Source organism: Capra hircus, chromosome 7, assembly GCF_001704415.2.
Source record: "Capra hircus breed San Clemente chromosome 7, ASM170441v1, whole genome shotgun sequence".
Classification (NCBI taxonomy): Eukaryota; Metazoa; Chordata; class Mammalia; order Artiodactyla; family Bovidae; genus Capra; species Capra hircus.
The window spans coordinates 53,021,835-53,045,168 of record NC_030814.1 but is presented as its reverse complement, the minus strand read 5'-3'; the positions used below and the strand labels follow the sequence as shown (position 1 = coordinate 53,045,168).

Below are 23,334 nucleotides of genomic sequence, written 5' to 3'. Positions count from 1 at the left end.
ATGTTATGATTACAATGCATAATCTCATAAACTGTCCGGCTTTCTAGGAAGAAGGACTGTTTGTTTTGCTCACCACTGGAATCGCAGTGCCTTACACAGTGCTGGTGTATAGCAGGTGCTCAGTAATCGTTGTTGAATAAACATTCTAACACCAGTGCCAAGCCAGTCATTTCAAAACTCCAAAAGAGAATTTTTTATCTAGTACAAACCAATTTGCCCATTTCAGTGATTTCAATTTTTTAAATATTATTTTTAAAAACTTTTTTGCTGACCAACAACTTCCCTGCACAAAATCCCCATCGAACTTTAGAGAAGCAATGAAAAGAGAATTTTTTTAAAAATGGAATCCTTTTTCTTCCTTATAGAGAATATACTAAAAATACTGATAAAATTGAAATGGCTTCTGTCTTTTGCAACCGTTGCGCCACGTTTTTAAAATGACGATTATTGGAGTCCAAGGAAGGGTTGCCATAGCATTGTGCATAATTTAAGCACAGCAGCAAAAGATACCAGCATGCGTGCCGAGCAAAATGAGCGTGTGAGGAAAAAAAAGTAAAATTTTGCGTTCTGTGCACAGTGTCGAACGTGAACGTATTGCACGTTATGTTGCAGATTTACTACAGCTGAGTCATTTCGGGACACTAGTGTGTGTTTCCAGGAAAAAAACGGGAGGAAGGAACCAGGCTGAGGGGCTCACCGGGTTCCCCCAGGCACTCCCAGCACAGACACCGGTATTCCGCGGCGGGCGGCGGCGTGCTTAAAAAAAAAAAAAATGCCGCGGCCCCTTTAAGAGCCACAGCACCTTCTCCAAGATACCATCTTGCACCAGGAGTTCACGTAAGCTCTCTACCTACCTTGCTAAATCCCTCCTCCTTTACTGGGTACGACCGGCGGGCGGGGTGAACGAGCCTTTTCATTGGCTTTGCGCGCACGGCCCTCTCCTTCCTATTGGTTCCAGCGCTCGCCACTCGACGCTATCTCCCCGCCTCCTGTGCCGTCGGGCTAGGTTGAGCGAGGGCTCTTGGGTTAGTTCCTGTTAGGCCCCGGCCGGGGGAGTAGGTTGAAGTCCTCTAAGATGCCCGGTGGGCTGAGGCACCCGGAGCTGTGAAGAAGGCGTGAGGAGGCGGCGGGGGGCGACTCGCGGCAGGCCCTAACCAGAGCGGCGGCCGAGCCCGCCTTCCCTGCACCATGCTCATAGAGGATGTGGATGCCCTCAAGTCCTGGCTGGCCAAGTTACTGGAGCCGATGTGAGTGAGGCAGGCTGGGCCGGGGCTGGCGAACGTGGGCGTTGGGGGCCCGCGGGGGCGTGGGGGGAGGGGAAGCGGCGTGGGGGAGGGCGGAGCGGAGGGGCAGCGGTCGGGAGGTCCCGGCGACGTCTTCTCTGTAGTACTATCACCATTGTAGGGGGGTGGGGGGAGGAGAGCAAGGGACGTAGAGGCGGTGTGGCTCTGGGAACGGGGCGGGGGGGGGGGGCGCGGGGAGGACAGCGAGGGCTTTTGAAATACACATTTTGGGGTGCTCAAAAGGGTAGCTGGAAGTGAGGGAATTTAAAATACTGCTTTTTGAGAACTGAGAGAGTAATCGGGGCTCTTGAGGGATTTTAGGATTTGAATAGAAGGGAGTAGCAGGATATCAAGGGTTTTACAAACAATATTATTCCGGGACTAAACGATCTAGAAGCGGAGTATTGGGGACCTTTAGGAAGCAGGAAGGAAGAAAAGGAGAATAGGGACATTAAAGGCTTTATAGCGATTACTGATGAGTTCTAAGGGTTCAAGTATATTGAATTAAAATAGGGTAGTGGATAGGGATTTGTGGACACTGAAGTGTTTTGGGAATTATTAGGAATTTGATAAGCCTATTAAGGGATGCTATTATTGAGGAGTTGATAGTGCCAAGAAAGCTGATGATTTTTAAATACCATTAGGGGTCGGGAAAAGTGAGGTTTTTGTAAGTTTGATTGGGGGTTGAAAGGAGTACTCGAGTATCTAATATTATTGGAGAACAGGCTGAAAGGGGTATACCGGCAGCACCAAGGGATTTTTAGATGCAGGTATTGGAATAATGAAACGGTAGTGGAAAGAGTTTTGTAACTACTGAGAGGATTGGGGTGTAGGATTATTGGTGAGGGGCTTGTTTCTGATATCTGGAGTAGTATGGTGGAAATATTGTTGGGACCCTTGAAATAAAGGAATAACGAAGATATGAACTTTTTGTTGGTTTTGCAACCGTTTTAAAGGGATGAGATGTTGAAATGTTAATTTGGGACACTGGGGTATAGGTAGTCTCTGAAAGGTATCTCTGTGAGCGAAGACGAAAAGCTGGAGGGAGGGTGGGAGGAGGTGATAAACTCTCCTGGGAAAGAAGGCATGGGAAGGGAAGGAATCGTTTGTTGCCCCTTTGTCATTTCTACTTATTACTTTTCCTCCTACTGGAGGTGAGGGCTTTCTGGCTGAAAGAAAAGTAGTAGAAGAAGACATGAGCAGACTTTGATTCATTAGATCAAATAATTTTAGTGGAAAAATTGAGTTTTTGCAGAGGTGGAAATAAAGGGTAATTCGGGAGGTGTAGTGAAGTTGGTTGTTAGGAGACTGCTACTTCCCTGTTTATTTCCTTGTGCTCCTGAGAAACCCTGTTAACTAACTTTTGATGTTTTGCTATTTCTGTTTCTTGGGGTGGGATTCTAACACCTAGGAAGACTCATTTGTAGTCCAGTGTGTCAGCCTTGTGAAGATGGTAGGATGGGAAGGTGAGACAGCATTAAGGGAATTTTGATGTCTGAAGTGGTATTTGCTTTCTGAGGACGTGTGTATGACTAGAGCACAGGTAGGAATGAATGTACACTGAGGGCTTCTGAGTTTTACATTAGTGATGGTCTAAGTAAAATGCAAATGACTTCTGGGCACACTTAAAAGTTTTATTGAAGAATATGGGCCTCTTGAGTGTGCATCATACTTTTCCTACATACAGTATCAAGATTGGAGCACAAAGGTGGAAATGGATTGTGATGAAGGTGGGAAATCATGAAGTAGAGTTAGTGAAATTGACCATATATGGAAGAGGCTAAGAATAGAAAAAGGTCTATTAAAATATAGAACAGGAGAACCTTTGTGTTTTTACTTGGATGGTACATACTTTTGAAAGTATTAAATGTTGGTAATACTTTCAAAAGTATTAAATATGTATATCTTCAGTAGAAGGTGACAAGTTTTAATATTATAATTATTTTTTTAAAGCTCCCTAAAATGTTTTGGTCTGGGTAATATTTTTTATTTTTTTCTTATTGTCAGAGTTTAGTTTGGGTGGAAACTTAAGTGTCCCTAGGGTGTTTTCACCAGATTTTTTGGATGATTTATACTGATTTTATTCATATATATTTTGTAATTTTCATGGATAAAAGTTATCTTTCAAAATGATTAGTTTCCCCATTTGTTTTGAGATATAACTTCAACGTAAAGGTCACATCATGCCTCTTTTAAAGATTATTTTTGTTACTTTTTTGGTGTTAAGAAAGATCTAAAATCACTGCTTAGACTTAATAATGTAGATAATTTTCCTAGAACTACAAAATTACAAAATAAACTACAAAATAAATACTTATTTTTAACTTATATAGGTAATGGTTTTGGGTGAAAGTGTTAATAATAGTAAAGGCAAGTGGAAATGTCACATATATTCTCATTCTTAGTATGTTGACATGGGAGAGTATTTTTTGTTTAGCATCCTAAAATGTAAGAAATGATATGCTGAAGTGAGTTGTAAGTTTACTTTTTGCATATTCCAGATTCAAGAAAATTTTCATGGGAGATTGGCATGTTGCTACAACATAGCATTTCAGAGCAGTTGTCAGGCTTTCATATAATGTAGTTGCAGTGGATATGTTTTAATCAGACTGTAGCTATGTACATGATTTCCTGTTGCACTTTCTTATTTAGCTTAATTTTAAAATGTCTAAATTTAGGGAATTCCCTGGTGGTCCAGTGGTTAGGACTCTGTGCTTTCACTGTCATGAACCTGGGTCAATCCCCATTCTGGGAGCTAAGATCCTGCAAGCCACATGGATGGCCAAAAAAAAAAAGTAACTGAATTATAAAAGGTTTTGATTTGTAGGGATTTTTAAGTATGGTCCACCTTGTCATTAGTGAAATGAAGTCATGTAGCAGAATATTATGAAACCAGTCTAGTCTGTATGTGTTTGTGCCCCATAGACAAATTAGAAATCTCATTCTGTTAGAGCTTATCTGTTTCCACTCCTTTTGTAGATGTGGGGCATATCTGTTACCTTATTAGAGGAGGGATGGGGAGGGGGAGGAGGGAGTCTAGAAGAAAGCACTTCTGAACTAGCTGCGGGCCACCCAGTACCATTTTCATTGGCAGTGCAGTAAAAGGGAGAGAAACCATCTTAGTCCAGGAGTTTATTTCTCTTCCTACTGCTGCATGAACAGACTGAACACAGATCTTGTTTGGGGTCCTCATCTTTCTTCAGTTTCAAAATCTTCTAGATATCCTAGTTATAGAGACTACTGTAGGGATTATACATGAGTAGGACATGTCATGATTTCTTTTTATTACAAATAACTGCTCACTTGAACTATCTGGACTCCTTAAAGATAAGGTTCTAAGTAAATCTAGAGGATAAATCAGCCAGTGGAGAAATTTCTACAAGTTTAGAAAACATTCAAGCAAGCAATTTAAAATAATAAACATGCATTTCTACCAAAAATGTTGTCTTTAATGAAGAATGTTTTAAGTTATTTTTATTTTATATATATTGAATATATATGAGTACATCTAATTCACTACTGCTTATTAGGTTTATTGTAAAAATTTGTCTTGTGATAATAATTTTGTAATGTATAGAAATACCAAATCACAGCGTTGTACACCAGCAGCTAACATAAGTGCTTTTAAGTCAATTTTACTTCAAAAACAAACAAACAAACTCATAGAAAAAGAGATCAGATTTGTGATTACCAGAGGTGGGGTTGTTGCGAGGAGAGTTGGACGAGGATAGTAAGTAGGTACAAACTTCCAGGTACAAGATATATAGTACTAAGAATGTGATGCATGATTAGTATAATTAACACTGTTGTGTGTTACATATGAAAGTTGAGATAAAATCCTGACTTCTCACGACAAGGAAAAAACGTGTTTTTTTGTTTTTATTTTGTATCTGTGTGAAATAAATTTAGAAATTCTCTAAATTTATCATGGTAACATTTCATATATGTAAGTAAAATCATTAATGCTGTACAATTCGGACATACATAGTTCTGTATGTCAATTATATGTCAAACTGAAAGAAAAGAAAAAAGCTATGAATAACCCCCCCAAAATTGCCTTGATACATGTTTTGAGGAGAGTGATAGGGTTTGTAATACTTTCTGGACAGTTGCATTTATCTGTTTATCTGTCCTCTGTTTTGGTAGACCATCATTGTGCGATGCAGGGCGTTTAGTTTCTAGATCTATATTTGAGTCACTGACTTTGGAGAGTTTTCTCACCTTTCTGTGTTAAACAATTATATTAACCTTTTACCTATCTCGCAATGATGCAGACTATAAAAAGTATTTTATGTACCAGAATCATTAAATATAAATGAATTTTATGGGTTTTGAAATGTGAAAATATATATTAAACTCTTTTTGCAAAAATACTTATTAATACTAGTGTTAAGTCCTTCTCCCACTTACAGAATAATCAGTCTAGTGCATGACAGATTCTCATTGCAGGCCCTAGAGAAGAATTGGTAGAGAAACCCATCAACCTGATGTGCAGTTTCTGTGAGTTTAGGCCATATCAAGGTCTTTGTTAAAAAAAAAAATGCTGTAAAACACTGACTTTGTGTCATTTCTGAGTATGATGGGAAAGACACAGTAATGTTCATTGGGATAATTCTATTGATGCAGTGGTCGGGGTGTATATTTGGGTTGAACTCTAAAGTTTACATGCTGTTTGTACATTTGCAATCCTTACCAAATTAATTTTGACTAGAAATCTCTGCAGTTGCTCAAATGGGAAGAAAAATCACCGTGTACCAGCTTGTTAGATCTCACCTCTTAGTAAATGAACTGCAAGGATAAAATGAGTATTTTGTGGGTATGTTCTTAAGACTGAAAAGTATTGATAATTTTCTAAAATGTATGTAGTAGCTTCAAAGAATTGATGTCCCTCTAAAGTTCTGTAGGACGTATTTAAGGAGACCACCCACTATTTCATAGAAGACTTAATTCTGGTCCAAAGACTTCTTGGCAAGTTTTAGTATTCTAAGTTAGGAACGTATTTGTTCTTATGTCCTTTGGTCTGACTCCTAAATATTTCTGACTTCACTTTCTCTGGCCCATTTGCTGTAGGTTAGGAGCCATATATTGCCTTCATAGCCTCATTTCCTACCAATGTCTTGTCTCGTCCTCTCACAGTGTTGTTACTTCATTATTAATCTCTTTGTTTAGCCATTTGATATTTTGTACTATAATTTTTTTTTCATTTCCTTGTGACAGAGGGGCAAGGTCTGTCTTGCTCAAAGTAATTCCATTACCCAGCAAGAAGGTTGTCATTTCCTTAACATTTAGTAAATGTCTAATCAATGTCCTTGTATGTGTATTTAGGTTGGTCACAATTAGAAAAGTATGATTTTTTTTTTAAAGTAGTCTCATTTTCTGAGTGTGTCTGTGCTAGGGTATCACAATGGTGTCTGCAACTGAGTAACATCTATTTTTCCCCTCCAGATAAATCTAGGGATATTTTCTTTCACATCGTCTTCATTCATGAAAGCCCCTAACTAATAATGGGGAATATGAAAGCTTTCATTTGAAAAGACGTGGAAGAACCAATATTTTTGTTTCCTACACAGTAGTAGTAGTGCAGTAGCCACCAGCTAAGCATATTGAGAAAATCAGATTATTAAAGGTATCTGCAAGGCTGAGTTGATAGCTCAGCAGATGTGTTAATACCTGCAATGGTGATTTCATTAAGAAGAAAAAAGACAGATTTGAGATTTTTACAGATAAGACATTTCTGGGCAATATTTCTGTTAACTTCTCGTGATAAAAATTCATTCTAAGTAATTTTTATTCTTTTAAATAAAAATAGATAATGGAAACATGTTTGTAGAACATTATGCAAGATGTGAGTTTTAAAAAGAATCCTCATTTGTAACTTCCACTAAACTTTAGGAAACTTCTTATGGTTCTTTAACTGAAAAGTGATTACCGATTGAGGCTTAGAACACATTAATTTGTTGTGCAGATACACATTAGAAAAAATGTATATGCTGTGATAGATTTTACTTGCATGGAATTGAAACTGAGTTTTAGTTCCACAGGTAAGCTGTCTCCCTGGTTTTGAATGGATCACTTGATTTGTCTTTACATGTTTACAAATTTAGGCATCTGTAAAATGAATAATAATTGATCATGCTGTTAAGGGGCTTCCCAGGTGGGGCTAACGGTAAAGAACCCACCTGCCAGTGCAAGAGACATAAGAGATGTGGGTTTGATACCTGGGTTGGGAAGATCCCCTGGAGGAAATCATGGCAACTCACTCCAGTATTCTTGCGTGGAGAATCCCATGGACAAAGGAGCCTGGTGGGCTTCAGTTTGTAAGACTGCAAAGAAACACAACTAAAGCAACTTAGCACATGCACACACATGCTATTAAGACCTTTTAAAGACTATAGAGTAGTACTTTTTGGTGTATATTATTACCTTTCCTAATCTCTTTGTTATAATGGAAACCCCTTTTTGTCTAGAAACGTGTGTTTGACATAGCCATGGCCCCATAATTTTAAAATCTCTTTCCAAGATATACTTTGTCCCTATAATTAAGCAGAAATGAATTTCCATAAGCTTTGATTATAAATGAAGAGCTAAAAGGGATTTTTTTAAAAAAATTAATTATTTTGGCTGCACTGGGTCTTAACTGCAGCATATGGGGTCTTTGATCTTTCATTGCAGCATGTGAACTCTTAGCTGCGGTATGTGGGATCTAGTTCCCTGAGCAGGGATTGAAACCCAGATGCCTTGCATTAGGAGAGTGGCGTCTTAGCCACTGGACCACCGGGGAAGTCCCAAGAGCGAAAAGATTTTAAATACTCTTTGGGTACTGTTTTTGTGTAAGAGAAGTAGGAAGTGGCCCTGCATTCGTCTTGTAACCTATCAAGGTCTTGCTACTGCTGCTGCTAAGTCGCTTCAGTCATGTCCGACTCTGTGCGACCCCATAGACAGCAGCCCACCAGGCTCCCCTGTCCCTGGGATTCTCCAGGCAAGAACACTGTGAGTGGGTTGCCATTGCCTTCTCCAACGCATGAAAGTGAGAAGTAAGAGTGAAGTCCGTGTCCTGCTTTTAGCAACCCCATGGACCGCAGTCTACCAGGCTCCTCCATCCATGGGATTTTCCAGGCAAGAGTACTGGAGTGAGGTGCCATTGCCTTCTCCATCAAGGGTCTTAGTCATGCTCATATTTTTGTGACATACTTCTGAAAGTCTTTTTGCTCTACTATTAGTATTGGTATCATGTCTGTGTCAGTGAAAGTCTCTAAGTCATGTCTGACTCTGCAACCCCATGGACTGTACAGTCCATGGAATTCTCCAGGCCAGAATACTGGAGTGGGTAGCCTTTTCCTTGTCCAGGAAAGTTGGTACCATAGCTACTATTATAGTATGGCTATTACCATAGCTACTACTATTATAGTATAGCTGCTATCATTGTAGCTATAATATTATAGCAGCTATAATACTAGCTATTTTAATAGTAGCTATAATAGTAGCTACTATTATAGTAGCTATTATAGCTACTATTGGTACCATAGCTACTATAATATTTTAATTGTCAGTTTTAAAAGAGTATATGGTAAGTGGTGATGAAAGAATAAATAAGAGCAATCATAAAGGTACAAAAAAAAGTCACAGCAAAAACTTCCCAATGTATTTGTTTCATCATTCAATTGGTGTGACTCATTATTTCAGACTGGTGATTTCCTTCATTCTTAGTGCACTTTATGGATACATAGTAGGAGCTGTTAAATTTAAATGGTCCCATTCCTTTGGTTATAAATGTGCTTTTTGTATTTGGTGCAGGATTCAAACTATCATTTATTAACAATCACTTGTTCATTCACATTAAACATATTTAGAGTCTATAATCACGCTTTTCTTGGTGTCTACTCTTACCTTCTTGTAAGTATTCATCTTGAGTTTTATCACTGTTACATCAAAATGTATTTCATCAGAAACAACCTAATTCTGCATTTGTTTTTTAGAGTCTGAATACTAACTATATGTAGAAGTTAACCTGGATTTGTTTAACTCCCCTCATTTTCCAGTAATCTGAGTTTTGCCTGTTTCTCACTGGAAACCTCATACTCTTACTCAGTGTTATACCTGTTAGGTCCTGAGACTCCTTGAAGGTTCCCATAAGATCAGGAAAAATAACATTGCTTCTTTTCTGCCATTCTTAGTTATTTAAATAAATTAATCCTTTCTCTCTGTGTTTTGAATAAAAGTGGAGACGCTATATGTCCATTTTAGAATTTAGCAGTTGGATTTATTAAGGTAATCTGTTCATAATTCTCCAAAATACAATTGTTTTATTTAAGGACCCCAGCTTTCTTTTAATTGATACATAACTCATCATCCGTGTAGTTAGACTCCTAGTGCAGTCTGACATTTGCCCATCATTTTTTTTAAGTTAGTTTTGAGTTTTGTAAAATTGATAGAATTGAAATTTGCTCTCAGAATTTGGTGCATAAATGTTTTAAAAGTATACACTAGAAAGGAAGTAAGGGTGTTGTTTTTTACTTACTAATCTCATAATGTTATTGGAAATGTGATTGATACCTTGAGCTGGAACTTTTTTAACTTTCTGATTTATAGTAGAGGCCTAAGGATCATAGAATAAGATTAGTGTTTTATAGGGATATAATCATTTTGCTTGCATAATGATTTTACTTCCTGTCATTCTGAGTTTTTTCATTTTATCTTCACAACAGTGCTGTGAAGCCACAAAGGATATATGACACTTAAATGTACATTTATGGGGAAAATAGAATATAAATATATAAGCATGTGTCTGTATATTTTTTATAAGAAGAAAACTTTCTATTACTTGTAATATATATAAAATATTAAGTCTGGTGGATTGCTGTACATTAGGAGTTGGCAACTCAAGGATCTTGTGCTGCCCTGGCATAAGAGATAATTTGGAAGTCAAGTCAGGTTACTACTGACTAGAAAAAAAGTGACGTAGATAAAGGTTATCTCTGCTGCCCTTTCACCACTTCTCTTACCCTTCTGTTCTAACTCCCCAATCTTTTCTTTCTTCCTAATAGCTGCTGAAGTTTTTGCCAATAAAATTTAAGGTGACATGCTTTTTGTGTTCTTACTTTTTGTCTTAAAATGATCCTTAAGATATTCACTGAAGAGATTAGAGGTAGAAATTGCCATTTTTAGATGTTGGTGCTTGGCGTTACAGAGAATGGAAAAGCTGTCCCATCAGTTACCCTGCTTCTTCATTGATCACTCAGAACAGAGTTCCTGAGCAGATCTATAGCCCTTCTACAGCCTGGGAGTCAAGCTGCACCTTAAGAGTCCATTGCCACCCTTTCCCTGTTACCATTGAGAGTAAATAAATGTAGATTCAGTCCAAAGTTCTGAGTATAATTGGAACATTGAAAATAGGAGGCACATTATTTTATAAAAATAAGCAGGAAAAGAAAAACTCAACTGTAATATATATATAAATATGCTCTTTGTTAACGATAGTTGCCTGTGTTTGCAGTCATTTTTTAAAATAAAGTTTTTTACTTGAAGCCTTCCAAAATAGGGGTGGTTTCTTTAATGACATCAGTATTTGAAAAAAAATGTTTAAAAATACTTGTTTTCTCTTTGTCTAACTAGATGTGATGCTGACCCTTCAGCCTTAGCCAACTATGTTGTAGCACTGGTCAAGAAGGACAAACCTGAGAAAGAATTGAAAGCCTTTTGTGCCGATCAACTTGACGTATTTTTACAAAAAGGTAATTATTATAGGCCTTCAACCAAGTATTTAAATAGAGATTTTAAATTTAAAACTTCCTAATAAAATCTTGAAGCTTGAAAGGAAAGAAATTGGTCAGAGTTGTTTAAATACTTGAATATACCTATTCATGTTTAATTATTTCTCGTGTATTCGGCAAAATTTTTTTCCCTTTCCTATTCTGCTCCTCTCCAATATTGAGGCAGTGGTAATTCAAGTACTTTTTAAGTGAATGAATCCTTGGAGCTTGTGGTAGAGCCTAAGTTAATGGTTAAAGAGTAACAATTTTAAAGATAATGAAGGTGCTTATTCTTACTGTTTGTTAAGACAATGAAGGTAACTGTTCTTCTCCTTCTTGACTGGGGCTTCTTGATATGCAAGAAGAAATGGGCATGCGCCTCTTCTCTGTGTGTCTTAACTCCTCATCTCAGCAAAATCTTGTTCCTAGTCTGCGGAGCTTCCTGGGGGCCTCCCTGCTGCTTCTCTGACCTCATCTCCTACCACTCCCTGCCATTTGTTCCATTCTAGCCACATGGACCACCTTGCTGTTTTGTTCAGCATGGCAAACATGTTCACAGCTGAGGGCTTTTGAACACAGTTTTACCCTCGCTTGAAACACGATTTCTCATGGTTTCTGGCCTCTTCTCAAATGTCGTCTTCTCAGGGTGGTTTCCCCTAAACATCCTACATACAGTATAGGTCACTCTCTCCTCTTCCCATTTTTGCTTTATTATTTTTTCATGACATTTGTTACTTTCTGTCATGTTATATGTTACTCTGCCTGTTTATCTGTGTGTGTCTCTCTCCACCTCCTGTATGTCTTTTCCTTTGTTAAAATTGGAGAGTCGAAACCTACGGACTTGACGTATAGAAGGTGCTCAATAAATATTGCTGAGTGGACAAACAGGAATGTGGATATTTTATATTTACTAGTTGAGACAGTTGTTAGTAATGAGAAAGGATCCTTTAGCTCAAGTATCTTCTGAAAAAGAGAAGATAGTCATATGGCTTCTCAGTCTGAAACAAAGAATTATATATTTTTTGTGCGTTTTTAAGGCTTTTTATACAAAATTAATATAGAATTCTTTCAGTACAGATGAATATTTTCTAAATGTTATTAAGTAATATTGCTTAGTTTTAACTAAAGATAGTCATAATGTGTGTATCTTTTAAATTACAAAAGTAATACATGTTTTAAAAAGTGCTTTAGAAATACAGAGGCATGTGAAAACAGTCTTCTGATCATAAAGTCTTTCAAATGGTCTGATTAATTTGTCTTAAAGTTATGTGTAAGAAGAGCTTACCATTTTATAATCATGGAAATGCTTACTGCACAAATTAATAACCTAAAAAGTTTATGAAAAGATGCTTTTCTGAAGAAAAAATTAGACATTTTAGAAATAGTTATTTGTATAAAATGTGTAACAGTTGCAGTGTAAGCAGAATCTGTATTTTATTTTAATATCCTCTTTAGCTCTTCCTGAGGGATAGGACCCATGGAAGTGACTTAAATTTGGTTTAAATAACATAATATAAATATCTTGACATTTAATTTTTAATAACTTCCTCTGGTTCTCTCCATTAAAGAGTCTGAAAAAGTTAACAAAATAGAGCAGCCTTTTTCATGTTTTACTTAAAACATAAAATGATGTTTTCCTACCGTTCTCATGTCAAAATTTATTTTTCAACTAATTTAAAAATATTTTAAATATTTGAGTAGGCAATTTAGTTAATCTAACAATGTAAAGGTATATCATGAAAGTCTCTCTCACCTCATCTGATCTCTTCCCACCCCCAGTGCATTACCTTGTCATTTTTGTGTCCTTTCAGAGTTTTCTTTAATGCAAACATATATGGATACAATATTTAATTTTATATCTTGGGGTGTTGATAATATCAGTTCAGTTCAGTTCAGTCGCTCAGTCGTGTCCGACTCTTTGCGACCCCATGAATTGCAGCACGCCAGGCCTCCCTGTTCAGCACCATCTCCCGGAGTCACTCAGACTCACGTCCATCAAGTCCGTGATGCCATCCAGCCATCTCATCCTCGATCGTTCCCTTCTCCTCCTGCTCCCAACCCCTCCCAGCATCAGAGTTTTTTCCAATGAGTCAACTCTTGTCATGAGATGGCCAAAGTACTGGAGCTTCAGCTTTAGCATCATTCCTTCCAAAGAAATCCCAGGGTTGATCTCCTTCAGAATGGACTGGTTGGATCTCCTTGCAGTCCAAGGGACTCTCAAGAGTCTTCTCCAACACCACAGTTCAAAAGCATCAATTCTTTGGCACTCAGCCTTCTTCACAGTCCAACTCTCACATCCATACATGACCAATGGAAAAACCATAGCCTTGACCAGACGGACCGTAGTCGGCAAAGTAATATCTCTGCTTTTGAATACGCTATCTAGGCTGCTCATAACTTTCCTTCCAAGGAGGAAGCATCTTTTAATTTCATGGCTGCAGTCACCATCTGCAGTGATTTTGGAGCCCAAAAAAACAGTCTGACACTGTTTCCACTGTTTCCCCATCTATTTCCCATGAAGTGATGGGACCAGATGCCATGATCTTTGTTTTCTGAATGTTGAGCTTTAGGCCAACTTTTTCGCTCTCCTCTTTCACTTTCATCAAGAGGCTTTTTAGCTCCTCTTCACTTTCTGCCATAAGGGTGGTGTCATCTGCATATCTGAGGTGATTGATATTTCTCCTGGCAATCTTGATTCCAGCTTGTGTTTCTTCCAGTCCAGCATTTCTCATGATGTACTCTGCATATAAGTTAAATAAGCAGGGTGACAATATACAGCTTTGACGTACTCCTTTTCTTATTTGGAAGCAGTCTGTTGTTCCATGTCCAGTTCTAACTGTTGCTTCCTGACCTGCATACAGATTTCTAAAGAGGCAGGTTAGGTGGTCTGGTATTCCCATCTCTTTCAGAATTTTCCACAGTTTATTGTGATCCATACAGTCAAAGGCGTTGGCATAGTCAATAAAGCAGAAATAGATGTTTTTCTGGAACTCTCTTGCTTTTTTGATGATCCAGCAGATGTTGGCAATTTGATCTCTGGTTCCTCTGCCTTTTCTAAAACCAGCTTGAATGTCAGGGAGTTCACAGTTCACGTATTGCTGAAGCCTGGCTTGGAGAATTTTGAGCATTACTTTACTAGCGTGTGAAATGAGTGCAATTGTGCGGTAGTTTGAACATTCTTACTTACTCTTTTTATAGGCGCTGTGTGTTATTGTTTGATTGTCATATGATTTAGTCTCTTATTCATGGAAATTTGGGTTGTAGCCAGTCTTTTACATACTCAAACAGGCAATCTTGCATATAAATCATTTCGTGCATGTGCAAGTATCTTTAAAGGGTTTTAAACCCCAGAAGTGGGATTCTGTCCCATAAGGGTTAGACTCATTTTTAGTTCCACCAGCTGTGAATGAGATGTCCCACTTTCCTCAACTTTGCCAATAGAGTGTGTTGTCAAACATTTGGTTATCTACTAGTTATTCCTCATTTCCCTTTGTGTAACACTTACATATTATATTTTTTCCTTAGAAACTTCAGGTTTTGTGGATAAGCTATTTGAAAGTCTGTATACTAAGAACTACCTTCCTCCTTTGGAACCAGTTAAGCCTGAGCCAAAACCACCAGTCCAAGAAAAAGAAGAAATTAAAGAAGAGGTAATGTAAAGTTTTCTTTTGCTTGCAGGGACTTCTTAGGTCTTATTACCAATATCATCCTCAGTTGGTACTTGACCTCTGTAAAAATTATTCTCTTTTAATTGGACATAGAGAAAGGACTGATGGGTTGCACAGGGGGAAAGGACTGGGGAAGAAGTGGAGTGGGAGTTTGAGGTTCGCAGATGTAAACTTTTATATACAGAATGGATAAAAAACATAGTCCTGCTGTACAGCACAAGGAACTATATTCAATATCCTATGATGATAAACCATAATGGAAAACAATATAAAGTATGTGTGTGTGTATGTGTATATATATATGTATGTAACTGAATCACTTTGCTGTACAGCAGTAATTAGCACAACATTGTAAATCAATTACACATCAGTTAAAAAAAAAGAATGGGCTCCCAGTATGTTTTTTCAGGTAATGGAAATACAAAGAAACTTTTCTTCTATACTGGATAATGTATAATTTTTGGTTTAAGTTATAGGTTAGGGAATTCTGGTGGTCCTTGTTAGTATAGTGGTGAGTATCCCCACCTGTCATGTGGGAGCCCAGGGTTTATTTCCCTGATGGGAAGGCAACATGCCCTTGGACTTCCCTGATGGCTCCGATAGTAAAGAATCTGCCTGCAATGCAGGAGACCCAGGTTTGATCCCTGGGTTGGGAAGATTCCCTGGAGAAGAGAATGGCAACCCACTCCAGTATTCTTACCTGGAGAATTCCATGGATAGAGGAGCCTGGTGTGTTAAAGTCCATGGAGTCGCAAAGAGTCGGTCAGGACCGAGCGACTAATGCTTTTACGTTAGGGCTTCTCCGATGGCTCAGTTGGTAAAAAACCGGCCTACAATGCAGGAGACGTGGAAGAAGATGCAGGTTAGATCCCTGGGTCAGGAAGAATCCCCTGGAGAAGGAAATTGTACCCCACGTTAGTATTCTTGCCTGGAAAGTCCCATGGATAGAGGAGCCTGGTGGGCTCCAGACCAGGCTCCAGTCCATGGGGTCGCAGAGTTGGACACAACTGAGCAGCCAAGCATGTAGCGTGCAGCACTTAGGGCTCTGTGCTTTCATTGCTGAGAGCATTGGTTTAATCCCTGGTCAGGGAAATTTTTTTTAAAAAGGTATAGGTTACATCTTTGTATAATAAGTTAAAATTTTTGCAACATGTGTCCTTTTTTAGAGTCATTGAGGGTCAGTGGATTGAAAGTGTCTGTCTGAAAGATAGCTCGTTTGAATGAAGAAAATTACATTATCTTGAGTTTTGAAAAAACAGTTAAAAAAAACCAAATTGTTACACTGTTTCATTTTGTATCTTTGCAGTAAATCCTAATTTTGAAAATTATGGAAAATAGATATCAGCTTCTATGTATACTACCCCAAATGTCTGGCATTTTTTCCATTTTCTTAGCTTTTATACATAACCTCATTGTTATTACTGACAAATAATAGCTTGTAGAATAGTGTGTAAATATAATAGTTTATAGTAATTGTTAGATAACATTAAAGGGAGGAAGTTGTCTTTTTTGTACCTTCAGCCACTTGCCATCCTCATAAATACTTAATAGGTATCTCTAAAAGGTTATATTTTTAAAGCCTCCAAATATTCTCGTATATAAAAGTAACAATAACTCCTTAATATCAGATATCCAATTGTTGATAATGTCCATTTTTTTTCCCCATTTGTTTGAGTCAAGATCTAAATAATCAAGTTGGCTGAAGTGTCTTTTTTTTTTTTTTTTTTAATTCCTTCTTACGTATTCCCTCTCACCTCCCTCATGCCAAGGTTACTGCTACTCATCTCTAATACAGTGTGAAGAAGTGAAGTTGCTCAGGCGTGTCCGACTCTTCTCCACCCCATGGATTGTAGCCCACCAGGCTCCTCGGTCCATGGGATTTTCCAGGCATGAATACTGGAGTGGGTTGCCATGCCATTTCCTTCTCCAGGGGATCTTCTTGACTTAGGGATTGAACCCAGGTCTCCTGCATTGTAGGAAGACACTTTACTGTCTGAGCTACCAGGGATACAGTGTATTCTTGTTTTTTTCAGTTTATGTAATAAGAATCATACAGACTTTTAAAAAAAATCTGTACAAATCAAGCATTTTATTTATATAACAAGGAGGCACTCATTTATTTTCAACTTAAATATACTTGAGATTAAAAATCATGTTTGGCAATGTACCGCAGGATGCTGAATAAGATTTCACCCATATTGCTTTGGATTTCTTGATCTTTGTATGATTTCCATACCCATGGGAACAAGTAATTTAGCTTCCTTAACCTACTGGATGCTACCTGGATGTAAAAGTCTTATACTCTTTTGTCTAGCTTCCTTAGCTTATTTTTACATAAGATTCATTCATATTGTGCATGCCGTTTTGACTTTTTTAAACAGCTTGTTGATATGTAATTCACCAACTTTACAATTCACCTATTTAAAATATATAAATGTGATAATTTTCATTGTATTCAGAATTGTATAACCATCTCCATAATCCATTTTAGAACATTTTCAGCATCTAAAAAAGAAAGTTCATGCTCATTAAGCCATTACTTCCAGGTGCTTCCAGTCCCAGTCCTCACCCTAGGCAATATGCTACTATTTTCAGTCTCATTAAATTTGCTTATTCTGGACATTTCATATAAATGGAAGTACGCAGTATGTAATCTTCTGTGGCTGGCTTCTTCTGCTTAGCATAACACTTAAAAGGTTCCTCCACATTGTAACATGTATCAGGACTTCTTTTATTTTTCATGGCTGAATAATATTCTGTTTTATGAATATATCACATTTTCTTTATCCAGTCATCACTTGATGGATATTTGTATTAATAAGCAAATAGTTAATACTTTTATCTATCATAAATAATACTGCTATGAACATTCATGCACAGGTTTTTGTTTGGCTGTATGTTTTTATTATTTTGGGTCCTTTAAGTTTTGAAGAATAGGTTTTCCCATTAGAAAAACTAATTAATAGTTTAGAAAATTACTTCCCTAAAATTAGGAAAAATTAAGGAGTGAATTAATAGATGTCCATTAAAAAAATAGAATATATAAAAGCAAAAAGAAGGATAAAGTTCTCCAAGTTGATATCTTTTAAGTCTCTTTATATCTTTTAACCCCCCGCTTCCTACTTACCTATATATTTCTTTTCTTTTCATCACCCCTTTTCCCTTAAATTTTATTTTGTTGAAGAAACAGTTTCTTCATGACTGAAGAAACTCAGTCATTTGCTGAGCAAGTCATTTTTGCTCAGCAAAAAACTGAGTCATTTGCTCCAGAAACTGGAGTTTTTGACTCTGGATTTTGCTGATTGTATCCTCTGTATTTCCTGTGAATTGGTAGAGAGAGTGATTTTTAAGTATAGTTTAAGAATTGTAGAATGTTTTTGTCAGCAACATATGGTTGTCATATTGTGGCTGCCATTTTATGTTGCCTGGATTTTACTAAACTGTTATCTTCTGTTCCATTCACTCATTTCCTGATTTGTGTATTTTTAAACGAGCCTCTCATTAGATGAGCATTTGTTTAGCTCTTCCAGATGTCTTCATTTGTCTTAATTTCTCTCTAGTAAAGGCCATATATATATATTTTAACTTATTTATTTTTGGCTGTGCTGGGTCTCCGTTGCTCGTGTAGGCTTTGTCTAGTTGCAGGGGCTGCTCTCTAATTGTGGTATGCGGGTGTCCCATTGAGATGGCTTTTCTTGTTGTGGAACACAGGCTCTAGGTACCTGGGCTCAGTAGTTGTGGTGCATGGGCTTAGTTGCCCTGAGGCATGTGGGATCTTCCCAGACCAGAGATTGAACCCATGTCCCCTGCATTGGCAGGTGGATTCTTTACTGCTGGACCACCAGGGAAGTGCCATGTATTTGTTCTGAGATTAACTTGTGTTTAAAAAACTTTAATAGAATCACTAGTTCTGTATTTCTGGTCAATCTTGACTTTAAGTTTTAAAAGAAGCCTTAACATTTCCAATAATTCTGATACCATTTTTCCATAATTCACATGAAATACTTAGATTTATAGCAGTGGTTAACCATTTGTTCCTTAAACTTTGTCTATGAAATCTAAAGTTCTCCTCAAATGAATTATATTGTGAATATATTTTATAATTAGGAAAACACACAAACCATTTTACTGTATGATACTTAGAAGTAGAGATTTGTTATTTTTACTGTTACATTTTAAAGAATGAATTAATGTTTTCCTCCTACACTGCTATTAGGGTGATATTTAAAATTTGACATATTGCTGTCAAAGTAATTTCAACATCTTTTTTTAGTTTTTCCTGTTGACCAACTTTGGGGGATGTGATTTGACTTTTTTTTTTTTTTTTTTTGATTTGACTTTAATATTTAAGTATATTTATGCCCTCTCTTGTGGCCAGAAGGATTTATCAAGTGGATGTGTTTTATAATTTATGGAAGAACTGTTCTTATTTCTAACGAATATTTCCATGTAGGTGTTTCAGGAGCCAGCAGAGGAAGAACGAGATGGCAGAAAAAAGAAATACCCTAGTCCCCAGAAGACTCGTTCAGAATCTAGTGAACGAAGGTTTGTGTTTATCTTTAATTAGGAAAATATTGATAACTCTCTTTTCAGTTACCTTATAAGGACATTAGCAGGATTTTTGACATATGCTCTACTCCTCTCATTGTAAAATGATTAGAGAAGTAATTTTTTTTTTCCATTCCCTGTGTTTTTTGTCTTTGTCATACTTTCTCTTCCTTTTATAAACAATAATCATTATCTGCTTTCCCCAGGAGCTCAGGGGTGGGAGCAGTCTCCTTAGAGAATATTAATGAAATGTTCCATTTGGTTAGGGGTGCTCAGTATTAAAATTGTCCATAGCATTTTGTATTACAAGTAGTGCAATTTATATGTTGATTCGTCAGCCTACCATCAAAAAATTAGTTTTTGTTTAGGAACTCTTTGTTTTGAGCTTTTTGTCTTTTCTAGTTTTAAATATGTTTTTCCTTTTACCCCTCTCCCTATGCTTTGGATTCACCTCTTTTTTTCATTTCTCCCCACCCAGTATACTTGAAGAGAATGCTTTTTCTTTTTATGTAATGGATTAGAGGAATTACACAGTGGTTTTACGGCTCTCTGGAAAAGCTTAGAAGTTACGAATTTTGATGAATCACAGAGGATAATTCATACTCCAGATTTGTTTTCTGTCCTGGTTTCTGTAGTGTATCTATGGCTTTCATATCTGTATATTACAGGACACGGGAGAAGAAAAGAGAAGATGGCAAGTGGAGAGACTATGACCGGTACTATGAGCGGAATGAACTGTACCGTGAGAAGTATGATTGGAGAAGAGGCAGGAGTAAGAGCCGGAGTAAGAGCCGAGGCCTGAGTCGAAGTCGGAGTCGAAGCCGGGGGCGCAGCAAAGACCGGGATCCAAATAGGAGTGTTGGTGAGTCCAAGTGGCTTCCCCCTAAAACTCTACAGTTGCTTGTCTTCTTGTATCACAGGGGTGTCAGAACATCACTTTGATGGAAACATTGAAGGCAACAGGAGAAGGGGGCGGCAGAGGATGAAATGGTTGGATAGCATCACTGACTTAATGGATATGAATCTAAGCAAACTCCGGGATATAGTGAAGGACAGGCAAGCCTGGCATGCTGCAGTCAGTCCATGGGGTCACAAAGAGTCAGACATGACTTAGGGACTGATCACCAACAAACAACCTTTAATATGTCTGAGCAATGTAAAAGCTGTAATTGTGTCACAAAAACTTGATTTTTGTTACAAAATCAGGGCTCTATTCTCAGGGTGGAGTCAAAGGAGTTTGAAGAAAAAGAAGCCATTTGTTCATGTATCATAGGACATATCTAAATTTAAGTCATTTTGTATAATTGAAACACATGTCCTTTAATCAACAAAACTATTACTGGTGGGAGAGGGTTGCCTCTTTCCATACCCACACCCCCACCCCCTGCCTGAAAATAATTGATTTGCTCTAAGGTTGGCTAGAGTATTTAAAAAGAAAAAAATGGCAGTAGATTACTGAGATCCCAACATCTGATATCCCAGGATATCAATTTGAAAGTCAGTTCTTAGCATTCTTACTAAGTCAGTAGAGAAACTGATCTTTCTTCATTATGTATTGATGTTGATGTTATAAAAGATGATTTTATACAAGTTACTGGTGAAGATCCATCACATTGTTGATTTTCCTGGTTTTAGACTATAGTAATAATGAGAGCATTTTAAGATATGGACAGCTCAGTAAGTTTACTTCAGTATTCTCATCTTGCCTTTTCTGTGAGAAAATAAATATAGTTTAACACCATAGAAGTCTGGTCTTACTTGTTTCTTGTCTTTATTTTGTCTCCAAAGCAGAACATAGAGAAAGATCGAAGTTTAAGAGTGAAAGGAATGACTTGGAGAGCTCCTATGTGCCTGTGTCTGCACCAGCTCCAAACTCTTCTGAGCAGTATTCCTCGGGGGCACAGTCTATTCCCAGCACTGTTACTGTGATCGCACCTGCGCACCACTCTGAAAACACAACGGAGAGTTGGTCTAATTACTATAATAATCATAGCTCTTCCAATTCTTTTGGTCGAAACCCACCACCAAAGAGGCGATGCAGAGATTATGATGGTAAAAATTCTCTTTTATATTGTACCCCAGAGTACTAGTAAAGTAAATGTTGCTAGTAGTGCATACCATTTCATTACAGTCTGGATGTTATTAAAAGGGATGAGTGAGGAGGAGAATCTCTCTTGGCATATGCTTCTTTACTTGTTGGATGTAATAGTTTGGCTCTTGTTAACATAGTGTTCAGATTTGACCCTTTAATTTATGTTTTGTTTTCCTCTTTACTTCCGACACTGTAATTACACTGCAAAATTTGGTAGACATTAGGAATTGTCATTTTTTTGTGTGCTGTTTGACCCTGGGGATTTGTTAAGCATGTATAATCTACTTACAGTTTTAACTTGCTAACTTTCCATTTGAATGAATGGATCGGTGTTATGTGTGCATTTATTTTAATTTTTTATTATGGGAATATTTTAAATATTCACAAAAATTCACAAGGTAATATAATTAATCCTAGTGTATCTGTGACCTCATATCAACAGTTGTCAACTCATAGGCAGTCTTATTTTCATGTATACTTCTACAGCTCCCAGGCCTGTATTATTTATAGCAAATGGCTAGACATCATAACATTTTTTCTTTAAATAGAGAATGTATATATTTTTGCTTTTTATTTATTTTTAAGTAGGGAATAGAATCACATGATTCAGGCATTAACTCACCCTCACCCTGGTCTCCCAGCCCCAAAGATCTTCTCAAAGCCAATTTTATGCTGTCAGTTTCTTATGTATCTTTCCACTTACTCTATGCATGTGTACATAAAAACATATTCTCCCCCACCTTCTTTTTAACATGAATGTTATTGTACTTTATACTATTTATACTTCTTTCATACTATGCATTTTGTTTCTCTTTCACTTAACATTATTTCCTGGCAGTCATCCTATGTAAATATAGTAACTATAAAGAGCTTCTTCAGTATTTTTTTTTTAATACTTCTTTGTATCCTCTATGTACAAAAATGTGTTTAAACTTACTGATGACACTTTTGGGATGTTTCAGAGATTTTGCTGTTACAATTCTGCAGTGAATAACCTGGAACATAATACTCAGTTGAATAATTTAAAGTTTCAACTTATAGCAAAAATGGTTGCTTTAAAATAATATGATGAAAGTAGATAGTTGAAAGTAGGTCATCTAATTCACGTTCCTTATTCTCTCTACCTTTGTTAAGTTATTTAAAATATCTGAATTTTTATTATGAAAACTCAGTAGCAAATGAGTTAATCTGATAGTGGTTGGTAGCCTGCTTTTGACCTGATTATTTGCTGTCTCAGTAAAGCATAGTGTCACAGTATGGCAAGTAGAGACTACACCTATTCCTACCTCAGGAATATGCAATGGTAACAGAGTAACACTAAGAAGGCTTTAAATTCCTTGCAGAAAAAGCATTCCATAAATCAGATTGATGGATGTTTCAGGGAATTGTTTGTTTGCTGAACTCTGTGTAGATCATAATGAAATTTATCTTTGATTCTTACAGAAAGAGGATTTTGTGTACTTGGTGACCTTTGTCAGTTTGATCATGGAAATGATCCTCTGGTTGTTGATGAAGTTGCTCTACCAAGCATGATTCCTTTCCCTCCACCTCCTCCTGGGCTTCCTCCTCCACCACCTCCTGGAATGTTAATGCCTCCAATGCCAGGCCCTGGCCCTGGCCCAGGCCCAGGCCCAGGCCCAGGCCCTGGCCCAGGCCCTGGCCACAGCATGAGACTTCCTGTTCCCCAAGGACATGGCCAGCCTCCACCTTCTGTTGTGCTTCCCATACCAAGTAAGTATATATATAGTTTCTTTAGTGAAGAATATTTAGAGGAATCCATCCCTTTCATGTAACTTGACACTAGATTTTAAGAATTTGAAAAATAAATTATTAATAAAATTTGGAATATATTCCCATAAAAGATGTTCTTCCCTTTTTTCTACCCAGTGTCATATTGCATCATTTATAGTACCTCCAAGTGTAAGTTTTATTAGTAGTGCCCTAACCTATATTGACCTGGTGTCAAAATCTTCCTTGTTGATAGAAAGCCAGTG

General features: G+C 37.3%; 1 protein-coding gene across 4 annotated transcripts in view; it reads left to right on the top strand.

Moving 5' to 3' along the window:
- RBM27 (RNA binding motif protein 27) overlaps positions 1,006 to 23,334 on the top strand; it is a 59,698-nt gene continuing 37,369 nt past the window's right edge. For 2 of the 4 annotated variants that reach the window (XM_018050195.1, XM_018050193.1), the window contains exons 1-7: positions 1,006 to 1,247; positions 10,896 to 11,014; positions 14,558 to 14,682; positions 19,154 to 19,245; positions 19,917 to 20,110; positions 21,040 to 21,300; positions 22,784 to 23,071. In XM_018050195.1, the coding sequence (XP_017905684.1) occupies positions 1,189 to 1,247; positions 10,896 to 11,014; positions 14,558 to 14,682; positions 19,154 to 19,245; positions 19,917 to 20,110; positions 21,040 to 21,300; positions 22,784 to 23,071 (1,138 nt within the window). In that variant the 5' untranslated portion in view covers positions 1,006 to 1,188. Of the gene's footprint in view, positions 1,248 to 10,895; positions 11,015 to 14,557; positions 14,683 to 19,153; positions 19,246 to 19,916; positions 20,111 to 21,036; positions 21,301 to 22,783; positions 23,072 to 23,334 lie in introns of all 4 variants that reach the window. The other 2 variants (XM_018050194.1, XM_018050192.1) reach the window with 1 other exon arrangement.